The sequence below is a fragment of the Zonotrichia albicollis genome, chromosome Z (genome assembly GCF_047830755.1).
Source record: "Zonotrichia albicollis isolate bZonAlb1 chromosome Z, bZonAlb1.hap1, whole genome shotgun sequence".
Lineage (NCBI taxonomy): Eukaryota > Metazoa > Chordata > Aves > Passeriformes > Passerellidae > Zonotrichia > Zonotrichia albicollis.
Window position 1 is genome coordinate 18,152,749 of NC_133860.1, and position 17,113 is coordinate 18,169,861.

The 17,113-nt window shown below is 40.7% G+C and overlaps 2 protein-coding genes across 5 annotated transcripts in view; both read right to left on the reverse strand.

Annotated features, from left to right (window-relative positions):
- NADK2 (NAD kinase 2, mitochondrial) overlaps positions 1–2,122 on the reverse strand; it is a 32,328-nt gene extending 30,206 nt beyond the window's left edge. For both annotated transcript variants that reach the window (XM_005488804.2, XM_014268310.2), the window contains exon 1: positions 1,493–2,122. In XM_005488804.2, coding sequence (XP_005488861.1) covers positions 1,493–1,843 — 351 coding nt within the window. In that variant the 5' untranslated portion in view covers positions 1,844–2,122. The remainder of the gene's footprint in view (positions 1–1,492) is intronic.
- A 4,005-nt stretch (positions 2,123–6,127) lies between these two features.
- The window catches only part of RANBP3L (RAN binding protein 3 like), a 33,358-nt gene continuing 22,372 nt past the window's right edge, over positions 6,128–17,113 (reverse strand). The window contains exons 11-16 of one of the 3 annotated variants that reach the window (XM_074532666.1): positions 16,935–17,065; positions 15,793–15,883; positions 15,091–15,233; positions 13,501–13,693; positions 9,617–9,681; positions 6,128–9,262 (exon numbers count right to left, since the gene is read on the reverse strand). In XM_074532666.1, coding sequence (XP_074388767.1) covers positions 9,635–9,681; positions 13,501–13,693; positions 15,091–15,233; positions 15,793–15,883; positions 16,935–17,065 — 605 coding nt within the window. In that variant the 3' untranslated portion in view covers positions 6,128–9,262; positions 9,617–9,634. Of the gene's footprint in view, positions 9,263–9,616; positions 9,682–13,500; positions 13,694–15,090; positions 15,234–15,792; positions 15,914–16,934; positions 17,066–17,113 lie in introns of all 3 variants that reach the window. The other 2 variants (XM_074532664.1, XM_014268331.3) reach the window with 2 other exon arrangements.

Sequence of the window (17,113 nt, forward strand, 5' to 3'; positions counted from 1 at the left end):
CCCGGTCTGCTTCTCCTGGGCTTAACTGCACACTCAGGACAACCTCTGTACTAAACAACAAGAAATAATTTCTCACAAACAGCTAAATCACACTAAAAAGTTTTACAGCTGAGCTGTAAGACACCTCTTTTCCCCCCTAACCAGTGTATGAAAGGAAGTACTGGGACATCTCAGCAACAGGAAGCTACACAAGAATTAACACAGACTGACATTCAACTTGTTGAACTGTAACTACACAGCTATACAAAACATGTAAAAAATGTCTGGACAGGAATTCCATAGGAGGTAGAAGACCAACTGAAGCACATAGACATTGCTGTAGATACTGTACATTTTATCCCTGATTCCTTACAGAGCAAGGCTGTGCAGCCATTTGTCCTTGCCACATAAGCACATGTACCAGTTTAGTCCAAACATTGCAAAGTAACAGAGATCTAAAATACCTCCAGTTGTAAGAGACCAAAGACTTGACAGACACAAACGAATCTGTGGACAAATTAATGTAATGGACTTATCCAAAATAAAGGTATAAAAATATGATCTCATGACATGGCATGAGATCATGCTGGCAGCCAAAGCAACTCCTGCAGGTACCATCCTTCAGCCCACTGGTGGTAGGTGAACACTGGAAGACAGCCACCGGGTAAAGGGAGAAATGAGTGAGGTCACTGAGCATGATGGAGATGAAGACAACAAGACACTGGGTGCACACATCAACTCTCAGAGACACTTGCTTTCCTCAGTATACCTTCAGCAATGAACCTTTATATTAAAGGTTTCTTAGAGACTAAAGAAAAATACTTTTCTAAAAACTGCAAAAAAAAGGGTGGATCTGAGAGAGATGTGGCTGTCTGAATGGAGGAAAATATGTAAGGATAGAGTGAAGATATGAGGCAAAAAAACGGAGGAAATGAGAATCTGTCCATGCTAAGACATAGAGGAGATTTTTTGCAAAATTGTGCTTTCCACAGCATGCACTTCTCTAATCTTTATACTTCATTCAGTAAGAAAAAGACTGCAGTTTGCTGAGGGCCACTGGAATCCCTCCGAGGGTAAAACCCAAACACGCTTACTGCACAAGTCTCTCTGCACCCTGCAAGCGATCAATGTCCAGCGCCGCCACTCGTGCCCTTCTCCAGGCCGTGCCGCTCGGCGGCTCCATCAGGATCGGGGGCTGGGGAGGGAAGCGGCGGGAGGGCAGAGCCGCCGGCAGCAGGGGCAGACCCCAGGGACAGCGGCCGCGACCCCGCTCACCTCCAGAGCCGCCGGCTCCGCCCCACCAAGGCCCGGGGAAGCACCAGGGACACTCGGACAGAGCGGCCCGGCGGAGCCCCTGGAGCCGGGTACCACCCCGGGAACCTCTCCAAAGTCGGGCATCACCCCGGTCATCCCTCGCCGGAGCCGAGCATCACCCTGGGTACCCCCCGACCCTGCTGCAGCCCCGCGGCAACGCCCTCGCTGTCCGGGACCGCCGGCCCCTCCCGCCGCTCACCAGCTGCTTCAGGTCCTCCTCAGAGAGCCCGGCGTAGCGGTACCGCTGCTGCTCGAACTCGTACCGCGTCGTCTTCGCCACCACCGCCACCCGCGACGGCCGGAACCCGCCGCCCGCCGCCCCCGACCCGCACGGCGCGGCCCCCGCCGCCCCCCGCCCGGCCGCCGCCGCCACTGCGGAGGGGCTCAGCCCGCCGAGCGAGAGTAGGCGCCGGTGGGCGCCGCCGAGCAGCGGCAGCCACAGCGGAGCGGATGAAGCCGCCGTCCGCGGGCAGAGCAGCGGGGAGCGGCGAGCTGCCGCCCGGCCGGCGACGCGGAGGCGGCCGCAGGGGAAGCCCCAAGAAGAGAACATCTCCCGGGCTCTGCGCCGCTCCCCGGGGCGGGCGCGGCGCTGCCGGCGGCGGCTGCGGCCGCTCTGCGGCGGCGCCCGGCACACATGGCCCGGCCGCGCCCGCCGCCCCGCCTTCCCCGCGCGCAGCCGCCCGCCCCGCCAATAGCGAGCTGCGCCGCCGGGTACCCGCCCCTCATGGGAGCGGGGCCTGAGCGCTATCCCCGGCGCTTGCGCCCTCCTCGGCCAACCGGGGCGCAGCGCGCCGTGCCCGCGTGCCCCGCCCCGCGCCCCGGGGAGCGCCGCCTGCGCAAGCGTAGAGGAGACATATCTCTCTCTCTCTTCCCCTCCCCCCCGCGCCCGCCCCTGCTTGGCCCCGCCCCGGCTCCTGGTGGCGCGCGGGACGGGGCGCGAGGCACGTAGGCTGCGCGCGGTGGATGTCCCCGCGCCCGGCCCCCCGGGCGCTGTGAGGAGTGCGGGGCCGACCTCCGCCGTGAGGGGACAGTGACAGCGTCCCCAGCGCTTCCCGCTGCTCCCCTGTGTCCCTGGGCTCAGCAGCAGCACCCCCGGTACTTCCCGTGCCCCGAGTGTTTTCCCAGTACCCGCGCGTCCAGTGCTCCCCTGTGTCCCAGAGGACAGCGACAATGCCATCAGTCTCCCGCTAGTGCTCCTAGTGTTCCGGGAGGCAGCGATAGTGTTAAAAGAGATAAAGAGGGAGAAATGATTTGGTGTTAGATCGCGTGTGCGGAAATCTCACGTGTTGCTACTCCTGTCCTCGGCCTTTGTGATAGCTTTACAGCACGGCAGAAAGGCAAATACGAACTGATACTAGTGCATTAACTTGGGGGAACAGACAGGAATTCTGAGACCAAGCAGTATTCTGAGACTAAGCAGTGTTCCTCAACAGTGTTCCCCACACCCCACGGGACAGCGACCGTGCTCTCATTACTGGTGACACTTCACCCCGTTGGAGCAGCGGGTGCGGGCCGGCACCATGCAGGCGGTGGAAGGAAGTCAGGTGGGATCGCCCCGGTGGGCGCCGGCCTGCTTCCCTGGGAAACTGAGGAGGGACGGGAAAAAACTTCCGGAAAATAATTCAGAGAGGTGGGAAAACACAGCACGTGCTGTGTTTTAGAAGGGCTAAATACTGCATCTGGTCGCGCAGAGCTGGTGAGATACATGTAGCTTAAAAGCTCTTTTTGTTATCCGTGCCTGTTTTGGTCTTCGTGACATATGCCAGTGTCAGGAAGGGCAGAAGGGACCTGGCCGCAGCGTTGCGAGACAGCGTCTGGCAAGTCCAGGTTAAAAAAAAAAATAAATTATCGATCCTGAGTTACTTTTTAATATTGTAAGCAAGCTGTCCAGAAATTCTGTGGGGGTTTGCATGATTATCAATAACTGCATGTGCAGGCATCGACTGCCACAGACGGTCCTTCTGCACTGAAGGCTTCACTTGGACATTTCTCATTACTCACCTTGTTTCTCATCTTCCCTGGGGGAAGGGATCGAAGCAGCAACTCCTGCCTGTCAATGCAGCACTCCTCTACAGTGCTTTGCCAGGAGTCTTAGGAAATAAGCATAGTTGCAGCCATTCTGCTCTTCCCACAAAACAAAGGTTCTCTCCAGTCTTTGCTGGTGGGTAGGAGGATTTTTTTTTGTCTACTGATTAGCTTAGCCTTGAAGGAAAATATCACAAAACAGATTACCAGGAAACCAATTAAACATAACTAATTCCCTTGCTGACCAGAAAATGCCTCATTCTGTATAACCATTAACTTAAAGGTTGTACAAAGCAATAGGTAATACAACATCCTTGAGACCTAAGAGATATAAGAGGTTTCGAAAATTTATGACTCTGTTTTGAATGGTATCTATTTTATAACTTAATTGACCATTTAGCTGCTCCTCTAAGATTTTTGTGCTTTGTGTATTGCCTATTTATATTGAATTGTTTTGATTTTTGAAAATCAAAAGTTTGAATATGGAACAGTATTTTATTCTGAAATCATGCAATTATCATGTTATGGTCTTTTGAATTAATTCCCACAGCAAGCTTATAACCGTAAAATATGAAATACGTATTTTAAAATGTAAATTCAAATCAGTAGATGATTAAAGATCTGGAAACAATGCTGAAGCATGGGCTATGAAGTGATTAATCTATAGTTCCCAGAAGGAAGTCTCTGACAGGCTAGCTCTTTGTCAGAGTATGCAGATTGTCTGATACCCCATTGTCTTTGTGGAAAAGGATTTAAACTTTCTATATCATATGAAATACAGTTTGTTGAATATTACTTACAGTTTGCATCTTACTTTATAAATGGACCTACTTACAAAATGTTCATTAGACACTAACCCCTCCCTCACTACAATTCTTGATTTGAGCATACACCTGATATAAAGCAAGAAGACACACAATACTGTCAAATGACCCTTTACCTATTTTGAGATATGTTCAGTTTGTGACATATCACATGTCTCTTCATGCTTCATTTGCAATGACTTTAAAACAATATACCCAGTAGATTAGGGGACAGATTAATTCAAAGTTAAACAAATAAATATAGGAATTTAAATGTGGTATCCTTGTAGGACACAAATGTGGACTAGGAGTAAATTTCTACTGTAACAACTTTCTGAACCCCTTGCTGACCAAAACTAACTTTGCTTTGGGCATAGAGTGTTTAAAAATTCTTCATGGAAACAGATACCTCAATATTGCCTGAAGTTAAAAAATGCTTCAGAAAAATGCCCATTTTAGACACCAAGGAGTTGTAATACATGATGTAAATTTCAAGACACAAATCCATAAAAAACTAGACAGCTCTATATACTTCAAGTTATACTGTGAACTTTAAAAAATACCTATGTAATACACAAAATATTCTGTGTAACAAAGTAACTGGAAAAATTTCCACATAAACAATGAATTATTCCCTAAGCTATTTCACTAGCTGTAAAACTGGCAATGCACAACTGTGCCAGCCATTTTATATAAGATAATCTCCATATATAGCTTATTTCCTCCCAAAAGAATGTATATGTTGGTTGTAGTGCAGTTACAATCTGGGACAACTATTCATTTCTACTCTTTCTTGAAGTCTTTGAATAATGCCTTCTTGTGATAGTTTAATTAATAACTAGTATATCATTAACTTACCCAATTATTTGCATTGTCTCGACTTACTCTCTGTGACCCTCAGTGCTACTGGTAACAGAAATTGCTTGTGGTTTGTTTATGTTTAAAATGGTGATGCTGTCAGTGTGAGGTGCATGCACAGGGACGAGGCAAACACACCATCACTGTAACATTTCATAAATCCAAGTCCTCGGATTTTGAGAGCAGCTGACCGCAGCTGTTAATTCTGGTAATCCAGAGGAAAACTCCAGACTGACACTTAGAGAGCGTCACTCAGGCAGCACATCAGGGTCCTACCAGGCACATCAAAGAAGGTGTTAGCAAGTGAAGTCTGATGGAATTTCTGATCCCAGATCCTCTCCGTGTGCTTGCACTTTGCTTGCAACATGTGTACCCTCATCACTGATTGCATAGTTGAGTCATGTAATTTAGTCATGTAATTTGCTTCAGAAATTCCAAATTACAAAATCAAGGAAGAAGCTTAAGGAAAAGCATAGTAAGTGTAGCTATTCTTATAAATGCAAATTACTGATTTTTTTAACACAAAAAAAAAAAAAAGAGGAGCAAGCTTTCTTGTCCACACTTCCATTAGAACACATTTTAATTATCAGAGATTTATTTTTCTCCTTTTCTTCCCACTCTTTACTTATGCAAAGCAAACTACACCATCCCTCAAGAGGTCTAATACAATTGACTTCAACATTTCAGAAGCAATTTGAATATGCTCAAACAGCTGTAGACACTTTATTTTGTATGAATAATTTTAGTGTTTGAGAAACACAAACTGTTCTGATTTGAAGTCCACTTTTTAGACAGGTAACTGCTGTAGAATGGGCTGTGCATGCTTTTTCTAAGTTTTCCTGCCAGCATAGCCCCGTGGTAAGGCCTCTGAAACCCATCTAAGGGAAATGAAGATGCTCTTTCCCTCCCTGTCCATGTCATACTGGCTGTCACTAGCAGTGAAAGCAGATGTGCTAGAAGTTTCTCCTGTATTTATTTATTCAATAGAGATATTACCTAACTCTTAACTTCATACACTCTGCCAAAACTATTTCAGAGGTCACTAAAAAGCATGACATAAAAACCTGAGGGACAGGACAAGATTTATGAAGAGATACAAATGCCTCCAGAATGTAAAGTAGGACATTCAGTTTGTCCCATCCAAGTGGATTCTGCTAGAACTTCCTAATCTTAGTAGAATATATTATTATGAACTGTTATTTTTCCCTCCTTGGGAAAATTACTACTGTATGAATATATAAGATCTTCCACCACTACATCCCTTATGTATATAAATTAGTCACTGGGGTTTCTCATAAATAGATTTTTTATCTGGGAAAAAAATCATGTCTAGTTTCACATGGGCTCATACGGGTTTCATACTGAGTCACCTCTCTTCAGGCCACAAGGACCCATGCTTCCATGCTCTGCTTCTCCTCCCTCCCAGAAAGTGCTGCAGCTTGTACAGAAGCAGAAAAACACCACTTAGGCCCACCAGCACCACAGAAAATATCAATCTTACCCTGAAAACTTTTCCTCAAAGGATGCTTTTCTCTGATTTCTGTCATTCAGCAACTGCTAATCTTCATGAAGAATTTAAATTGTCTTAGAGCATTCTAACTCCTGTGCAATCCTTTGAAACTGAACAGTGGACTCAGTGTGGGTCTGACAGATAGGTGGATGGCATGCACAACCACTTACATATTCTTTCCTTAGGAAAGCAGGCTTGAGATTCTGCAGCATGGTACTCTTAATTAATGGAAGCTCTAACTGGGATGCAAAATAAGACTCCTAGTTACACAGAAATTTAAGTCGTAAGGAAATTGTTTATTGTTGAGGTGCAGAAATTGCTCTCCAGGTGTCATAAAATGACAAACTACATTTTAAAAGCAATTTAATACATTACATAATGGTGTACCTTCAGGCTTGAGGAACAGTGAACTTTAGTGCCATGAAACTAAACAGAACACATAATTAGGTTTTAAAGAGCAAAAATTTTGTCCTCTATTACCAAAGTATCCAATGTCTTTAAAATAAACATCTCTTCTCCTCCTTAGCTTTTGGGAGATGAAGCTTCATGTTTGTGTGTGTGCACATGAGTGTATGTGTTTATATGTATACTTGTGTATACATTAAGGATCTTGGGAAGAGGCAGATCAAAATAGCTTTTATTTATAAACCTTCTTCTGTATGCTTTGGGAGCAAATTACAAAGTTTAAGTCCTGTGTCTGAAAAAGTTCTGTTGTCCCTGCCCTGGAAACCTCCCTCATTTACCAAGGATTTTACAGCTGTAGTAGAATTTAGAGGGGTATTGTGTCACTGAGGTGCTTAAATCCTGTTCCACAGACAGCTTTGATTATCAGGACAGACTTTGAAATCAAACTCTGCATTCAGCGCATAGCCAGCTGAACTCCAGGGCAAACATATTACCATGACCTGTTGCTAAATACATAGGGCTGCTGTGTTTTACAACTGCCTGAGTTTTTATAACATGGAGCTTTGTCCCTGAGGATGAGTTGCAGCAATGAAATATGAAGGTCAGTGATGTAAATATTGTTGTGGTCAGGAGTGAGGCTGATAACAAAGGACACAATGTACAGCTCATTATGGAAACAATATTTTTGTTATTGGCAGACTGGAATCAAAGAGAATCCCCATGCTTCACTGTTTGACACAGGTGCTCTGCTGGGAAGCAGTTCCTTTTTCCTGAAGGCAGAAATCAAGTTCCACTTAAATTTACTGTCCAATCCAAATGCTAAATCAATGTCAGACAAGTGCTAATTTTGGTGGGCCATTACATTCAGTGTAATCCGTACAACTATTTCAGCTTCATCTGGATACTAATCTTGGCAGTGCACTGAGAATTCAGGAAGAAACTAGTATTGTTCCAACTTCATACCATGTTCAAATGAGAAAACTAAATTGTAACTTGACTTATCAGGTGTGTTGCAGCTTTTTAGATTGAGAAATCATTACAATTACCTTAATAAAAAGGACATGAGATATTTCAGAACATTGTTTCAGCTCTGAGGATGACAAACAATGTGCAGGACATCAGGGAAGTGGCAGTGGAGAGACTGCAGACAAATTCTGATTTTGACAGAATGAAAACATGGAACATAAGTAGTGCATCTTATTTTGCATGGGCTTATGGATGACCCTGCAAGTCTTGATTCACAGGTGAATTGGAGGTTTTTTCTCACAAAGATGTTTATGTAGAAGGCATTAATTTTTGGAATGACTTCTACAGAGCAACTGTGTCTTGGCCACTGTTGGAATTATTGTGCACATGAGAATGTGTAACATACTTATGAATGATACTGTTAGGAATAGCAACAGCTAAAGCAGAAATAATCTCAGATAATCTCACACATTTAATGTAGATATCCTGTTGTACTGTGCATGCATTTATTTGTGTATATCAAATGGACAATTAATGTACACAAGTGCAGGTGTTTGTTTTGTTCAGCTAGAAAGGTATTCATGAGCAAGCAGATACACTTTAAATTTTAAAGCTGATATAGCCTTTAGAACAGGCTTTTACTTCTTCATGGTGAATTCTTTTGGTGCATACAGCTGAAAGATGCAGATCATGGTTCTTTTCCCTTAAACAAAATTCTGCAGCAAGTATACCACTCCAGATATTTTCAAAATAAACATTAAATATAACCCCTTGTATAGGGGGTGTTTCTATAGGGGCTAGTTTCTATAGGCCTTGGTCATACTAAACTGCCACCCTAGGTTTTGCTTGCATGTACTTACAAACAGGATGCTGAATGTTACTACACAATTTTAAATAAATGTTTTCAGTGAAGCAAAATTTAAAACTTTCCAAATGTATCTTTTAAATAATAGATTAAAAGTAACAAATATCTGTTCACATATATTATTAGTTCATGCTTATGTGGTATTATCCATCAATATGATGAACAAGTACATATTCCCTATAAAATTCCTCACTCTAATAATGTATCTAAATATATTTAATTCTAAAATTGAAAGACTTTGTAACAGTTCTTGACTATTGGAAGCCATGGTGTTATTCACAGCTCAGTGCAAAGCAGGCTGCCTAGAATCCTCAATAGTGCATCTGAAGTTCTTTCTCAATGAATTAAACTTAAGCTGTCTCTAAAATTAATCTCTACTTAAAAGTAATAAAGTAATATGCATCTCATTTCCTCCCTCCAGGGGCTGATGAGTCAGCTTAGACATTTTGGGAAGATGAGTTCCCAGCTGAGCTGTTGTAACTTCTGGCAGATATCATGAGCAGACAACAGACTGCCTGCGATTCCATCTCGAATGATCTGGAAAAGAATTTATTGAAAAAATCTTGCTTATTTGAGCATATTCATGTTTTGAAACAATCCAGCATTTCATAATACCAAAGCAGTAGGTTAAAGTTTGGATATGATCAGTTCCTGGTTTAGGTAAATAGGTAACTAGATAACAGAGGATAATTCACAAATATTTGAGCATGTGAATCATGAATGAAGCCTATGACCCTCCAAGTCAATAAAGACAAGCACAAAAAACACCAAGGAATCTGATATCTAGGTAGGGCAATGTACCCAGGATGCAAATTATCTCACTCTGTGGAGGGCACTCTGCTTTAAGACTTCATTACAGATGCTCAGAAAACTGTGAGAAATCCAACATACCTTCAAACAGCTCATTGGTTATGAGAAAGTGGTTTTGGTGCGTAATCTCTGTGACTTTGACTCATCTGCAGAAAGTAGGTAGAACTGACTAATAATGTCAGACACATAATACCACTTCACAGTATCTGCTTAAAAATTGCTACTACCATCTGGCCACCCCTAAATACTTACCAAGAGTTTAAAATCTTTTACAAGTGAAATGAAAGCTTGTGTTTGTCAGAATATTAAAACTGATCTTCCCCCTTCTCTTTCCTGATATGGGAGCATTTATGGGATATGGGAGTGTCTTTTTTCTTTGCTTTAGATATTACTGGTGCCTGCTGAAAAGAATAGAGAAACTCCAACAAAGAAGTTAATTCTTAACTTTTCCTTTTTCCTCAGTTTTAATCACCATTAGGTATGTGTGTGTTAGCTTTATAGTTTGGAATCCTTAACAACTGAGAAGAATTTAAAGTAAATTGACAAGAAATGCCAAACAAAGCAGTTTTTAACGAGTTACTGTGGTGTTGCTGAAGAGCCAGTTCCTTAAAAAAGTTTAAAAGTACTTTACTGCAAAATAGAAAGAAAGCTCTTGCGACATTTTAAATCATGATAAACTGCAGCATAAGAGAGACTCCTCATGAAACTGAGATGGAAGTACATGTAGAGTGGACCAGAAAGGGTCCCTAAAACATTCTTCTGTTCTGCAAATGCATGTGCTTTTCTGCATTTCTATTATTAGGATGCTGTCTGGCTCCTGGACCAACACACTGCTGGTGTTTGGAGACTACGGGCTCTCAATACCAGTAGTCTCGAAAACCTTTGTGGATCCATTTGTGATACACTCTTATGTCTTTGCATGCTGTGATTTTTCTTGTAAGGCCTATGGCTGGGTTTGGAGAGACTTCTTGGGACTTACGCAGTCCTAGATTCCAGAATCTTTGAATTCATTCTAATAGCTTCTCAGATAAAATTACAGAGACGACACCTCAGTCAAAAGAGATGATTCCTCAATCAGGATGACGTTAGGACAAGATTTCAGATCAGTGAGGTGGAGTATAAGGAGTAATGCATAACACTTTTCTTTGCCTACTGACAGTGCTGTCCTTGTACCTCCCTTGTACCTCTGAATTTGTTCAGCCAAGAAGTTTACTGTTTAGTCTAAATTCACTTCCTCAGCTCACTTTATAGGCAAAGGGAAAAGATAAATACTTTCCAAAGACTTATTGGCCCCATCCACTCTCAAAATCTATTTAAAGGTTAATTGTTCTTTTTCTCTCCACTGAGATTTACAGAGCATTTTGTTGGTAAAAATATTTAGGCTGTAACTGGTAAAATATGATCTGATAAAAATATCAGGCACAGCAAATTTCTCTTTATGGACTTTATGAAAAGTAAAGCAAATCAACTAGGAATTTTAAAAAATATTGGAATAAATGTCTGTACTGAACTCATGAAATCATACAAAAATCTCTACTACCTTATACATTGTCTGTATATGGCATTAACATACTGTAGATTAAGAATTTTCTGTAAGGAATGCCTACAACAGTCTTGCAAATATTCAGAATCACTTAAACATCCATAATTCACTTACTAAGTATATCATATTTGCTTTCTTCTTCAGTCTCAAGCACTAAAGACAATCATTATGAAGATACTATGAAGATAATAAAGATCTAATTTTTTATGCCTTTTACAGTGTCATGAAATACATCATCTAGGCAACTGCATGAGTTCATTTTAACAAGAAGGAAATTGCTATATTAAGAAAAGAAAACCATGGGGGTGGGGGGGTGGTGAGAAAAACAAATAGAATGGAATGACATAAAATGCAGGCATATTTTGTAAATTCTCATATCTCTTGTAAAGAAACAGTTCCTGAGGACTTAGGCTTCTTAACATTTATATTTTCTTAAGGAGAGGTAATCTCCGAGACTGAGTTACATCAGTATGAAGATTACTTATTTACATACACCCTTCAATGAAAATGAAAGAATGAAAATAAAAATGTTAAAACTAATGCTCTTAAAAAAAACACGATCTGTTCTCTTGTATCTAAATGGACATTTGTATGCAGATATTTAAAACTGACCTCTTCCTGTCCAAAACCCATAAGGCCTATTATTCTTCCATTTTAGTAAAAGGGAGCTCCAGGGACAGTCACGAGTGAGATTGAATGTCTGAAGGTGGAGAGTGACTTGGATACCAGTAACTGAAATCTGTGCAAATTAAAACCCTGTGGCTCTGAGAAGAGACTAAAATAAGCAGAAGAGCTAGAAGCCATTTTAAAATAAGTGCTTGAAAAGGGATTGTTAAAACTGGTGTTACAAACTGGAATAAATGAGGCACAGATGCTTAGACTGAAAGGACAAAAAAAAAACTCAACACCTCACACATTTCAGAATATCTTTGGTGGCTGCGATCTGAATATTTGTATCAGAAGTTTCTGCAAATCAAAATAAATATATAACTCATATATCTGTTTGGTATTGCCTTCTATCGGGAGGATAACCAAGATGGTGAAGGGCGTTTAGGGAAGCTGCATGAGGTGCAGCTGAGGTCACTTGGCTTGTTGTTCCTGGAGAAGAAGAGACTGAGGGGACACCTCACAGGGGTCTTCAGCTTCCTCATGAGGGGAAGAGGAGGAGCAGAAACTGATCTTTTCTCTGTGGTGACCAGTGACAGCACCCAAGAGAATGGGCTGAAGTTGTTTCAGGGGAGATTTAGGCTGGATATTGGGAAAAGGTTCTTCCCCAGAGGGTGGTTGGGCGCTGGAACAGCTCCCCAGGGCAGTGCTCACAGCATTATCCAGCTCAAGAAGCATTTGGATAATGCTCTCAGACACATGGTGTGACTCTGGGGGTGTGCTGTGCAGGGCCAGGAGTTGGACTTAATGATCCTTAAGGGTCCATTCCAGTTCAGAATATTCTATGATTCAATGATAAAGGGGAATTGTTTTCCCTTAGGAGAACAGTACTTATAGCTGCTACTGTTCATTTCTTGATTCTTCATGAAGAGTTGTTGAAAGGAATGTTTATAATATAAGGAAGTATGTTACCTAGTTGCAGAGGGAAACAAATCCTGTGAGCAACAACTCACAGTTGCCTGATGTAGTCCATCTGTTGAAAAATCACACCTAATTAGAAGCTCCTGTATCCCCTGTGGCAGTTTGGCAAGAGCAGTGAATTTGCTCCAGAAATATGACTTGTCTTTTGCTGAGATAGAAGAGCTTTTTGGTCTAACAGCTCTTTCTGCCTTACTGTCTGCAAATGTGACTGTATCCCTGTTGTGAGTTGCATTAAAAGAAGTGTTAAGGCATTAATATCCTATTTTAGTGGCATTTTTCTCTCTGAGAAATCTACATTTTTGCTATGAAGAATGCTGGCAGAACTGGTGTGTAAATGTTGTCCTGCAGATTTCCTAGTTGAGCTAGTTGTTACAATCAAGGAACATGTTTTAAATAAAGTTAACCATGACATAATAAATATCTTCATAAAGATGTTGTGCTGCAGGCTTTTAGTAACAAGCTAGTCACTGATGTGAATGGACTCATTCTTCACTTACTCAAGGTAAAATCAGTATCTCAACATCCCTAGTAATTTCTACTGAAACATACTGAAAAAGCATATAGATAATGATTGATAATATAAAATTTCTTAAACCTGAAACTTTTGTCAAGAGTATTCCATGGCTATAAATATGTGTTGATGCTTTAGCTGGGAAAATCTTACATTTTAACAATAAAAAATCAAAATACTAAAAGGAATTACCTGACTTCTACTTGAAAAAGGGATATCTGTATCAGATAAAAGTTATAGTCAACATAAAAAAAGGTCCGATTTTCATTACTTTAAGCAAATGCCCTGAAAGGATTACACATTTCCAGCAAAACCTCCACTTACCAGATCCAGTGCTGCTCACTTGACTTAGTTCTTCATCATCTTCATCATCACTATCACAGTTTAATGGCTGAAAAGCTGTTTCTGACTCTGTGTCTCCTTGATGAGCATCTGGCTTTTGCTCAGCAAAGCTTCGCAAGGCCACAAGGCGATGATGTATTGCTGCATAAAGGTGTTCAGTGTCTTTTGAGCTTGCCTGCAGAACATCAAATGTATACAGTGCAAAACAACTGAGAAAAATCTCTATTTTAAAACATTCATTTAAAAGTATTGAAAGAGTTGTACTTTGTCCTTTCTAATCAAAACAATCAGCTTAAGATCCACACTTAATAATTAACATCCAAATATTAAATACAAATAATGTGAAGTTCTTTTATGTGGTCTGAGCTTTATATGCAGCTGTTGATTATTTTCTCTATAGTTACAAGAAACATAAGCTTAAAAATTACTTTCCCTGGAGAACAGATCAGTTTTTATGGAGTATTTGATATCTGGATGATTCTTGGGCTTGGTTCTAGAAGTAGGAAAGCTCTGACATACAGTCTCCAGGTGGATACTGTAGGGATGGATAACAAGCCTCTTCAATGTCTGTAGAAGCAGGTTCCTGCAACCCGTGCCACACCCATACAGCTCTCATTTATTGTGACTTCCTCATAGATGTCTATTTTTACTGCCCAGTAGTGTCAATACAAATTTACGGAATGCAAGTTTCTCTATGAAAACAGTGCAGTACTGTTTCACTCTCTATGAAAACAGTGCAGTGCACCTGGAAATCAGGACATTTGTAATTCTCACATGCAGACCAGCAGTCCAGCACAGCCATAGTCAATGTTAAGTCTTAAGTCAATCCCTGTTAAGAAGTGACAGATTTACAGTACTTGCATATACACTGCATGGTGCTTTGCTTGTGTATGATATGTGACACTTCCTGGAAATGATGATTTATTTGTCTTTCCCAGCAAGCTGAATCCTTCCTAGAAAGATCTGCTGGGGAAACCATAAACATCCTTAGACTCATGTGGAAGTTCTCACTTTCCAACTAGGGACATATGGGCTATCTATTTGCAAATAAGTCCAGCACATTTCCTTCTCCAATTTAGCCCTCGCTGGATAAAATCAGGGTTCCCAGGACATCCTTGGGTCTTACACAAGGTGATATTGGAACTCTGTATTCTTCTCAACTGAGAAATGGAGGTCCTGCCCTGGTTGGATTTATTGCAAGTGCTATGTTGAGAACTATGGCAGAAAGCTGCTGCCTTTTACCAGAGTAATTTACAAAATGTTAACTACTTGTGAAGAAATTGTAAGTGTATTGCTTTCATTAAAGAAGAGCCATTTCTGCACATTATTGGAACGATATCCATTCCATTGGTGGTAGGTGAACCAGAATCTGGAAACGTCTGTCTTAAGGCCAGATCATATCATCACACCTGTTTTTTGATTCTAATGCATTCCATAATGAAAGTCATGTAACATCTAAGCTGAGCACTGTTTGATAGAGCATGAAGGCCATTTGCTAAAACCAACCTTCAACAGCCCTTCAGAATTCTACATGAAGTGGGGTTTTGGGTGCAGCTGTTGTCTCCTACTCACCTGAGTTAGAAATACTTGAACAGAATGGTCCTCTTGATCTGTGGCAGTGAAGCACAGGCTCTTTCTGTTTGCTCTTTTTATAACCATTTGTTCCCAGAGTTGGGTGTTGAGAATCAATCTCAAGCTACCTTGATTTCGCATAACTAAAATAAGAAGGTTAATATGATAAGATACGCTGCAGCTGTTTTTTCCAGCACTTGTATACAACTAATATTTTCAAAAATTATTCCTTATGATTTGGTATAAAATCCTGATATAGTGAGATTTTTACTTTTTTAGTATCCAAATATAGTAGTTTGTTTCAATATGTCTGGCACACAAAGGAAGTAATCTGCTGAAACTGTGCAATACAGTACAAAACAGTGACAGCACATTAAAAAAAACATTCCAGAAGAGTCTTGAAACAGTGCTGCTGAAAAAGCAGAACCAACAAAGAGCAAACTGTTAGCCTGGTGACTGGGCTGAAGACACAGTACATCAGAGAAGTACACAGAGAAGTACCTCAGAGAACCTAACAATGTATGTGAGCCCAGTTCCTCAGTCTGGAACACACAGAACTTTATCACGTAAAAAGATTCTTAGCAACTTGACTTAAATACAACAATCTTCTCAGATTGAAATGTTCTGAAACAAACTCTCGCCAACAATAATACAAGTTATTTGATGTTTTCTGTATGGGATATTTCTTTATTTCACTCGTACTTAGCCTTGACTGTAACATTCCATGCTTATTGCTAGAAGTGTCATTAAGCCTCAGGGATCCTCTGCCTCTTTCAGTCCAGCTTAAAGAAAGCTTATTAAATACAAAAAGCTTGCAGTTAATCTGAAAGAGAAATACATAATGAAAACTGCCAGCTAACGCTAGTTTTATTGGCTCTAAAATAACAACTTTACATTTACAACTTTATGGTTGTAAAACTTTTGATATGGCTTTTAATACATCCATGTATTACACGGCATGTGCAGAAAGGTACACAGATATATCCATACATAGATATATAGATGTATCACCTTTATTACTTAAAATGAAAGGGCTCTTAGATCTGTGATCTCTTTTCTCACCATAGAAAACATTCAACATGAGTCCCAGTTTACTTTTTCAATTGTTTCATCTTTATTAACTCTTTGTCTGTTGAGAAAGTTGCTGAGGCCCTTCAGTTTTGCTGCTGCTGTGTTTTTAAGAGTAGCAGCAGTCTCTGATATCCACCAGCAAAGCTAAATTTGCTGCAAAAGTTGTACAACCTTAATTCCTCACTCTTCACAAATGTTATGCAACAGGATACCAGTACTGCTAGAAGAGTACTGCTCCAAAGATAGTAAAACTTTTGTGTTCTGCTAAGACAGAAAAATTAATCAAAAATAAAATAATGTCAAGATTTTTTAAATCATAATTGCTATTTTCTGAGAAAATAATATTTTGAAACCAAAGAATAACAAGATACGCTCAGCCAGGTTGGAAAGATAATTGCTATTTTAGCTGAACTATAAAACAAATTACTTTTACAACACATTGCTTTTTTTTCCCCAAAAATTTTTTTCATAAACCCCATCTTTACTCAAATCACTTCCAGCTCTAAGGTTGTGATTACAGCTAGTATACGATGTAGATGCTTATAAAATACCACTGAAATAGGCACTTACTAAAAGAGACTACAAAATAAACAAATATAGTATGAAAAAGAACATACCAACTTACAGAAAAATGGGTTAACTGAGGCATAGCTTAAAAAAGGCAAAAATTTAAAATATAAATTGAAGTTACTTTCAGATTGCTGCATCTGCAGTTGATCTAGATATTCTTTTCAACAACTAAACTACTCATCAAGGTTTTATGAAATACACACCTGCAATACATTTTGTTCTGCTTCTTCTCCAGTTATAACTTCAACTTTATCTAACAGGATTTTCTCCACTGGCTTGGAAACACAAGCAGCTGCTGATTCAATTAGTGTTGCATTCTTCAACAAAGGTCTTTCTGTAGGAAAAAAAAAAAAGAAATTCTTTCTGTACAGGGAGTATTTTG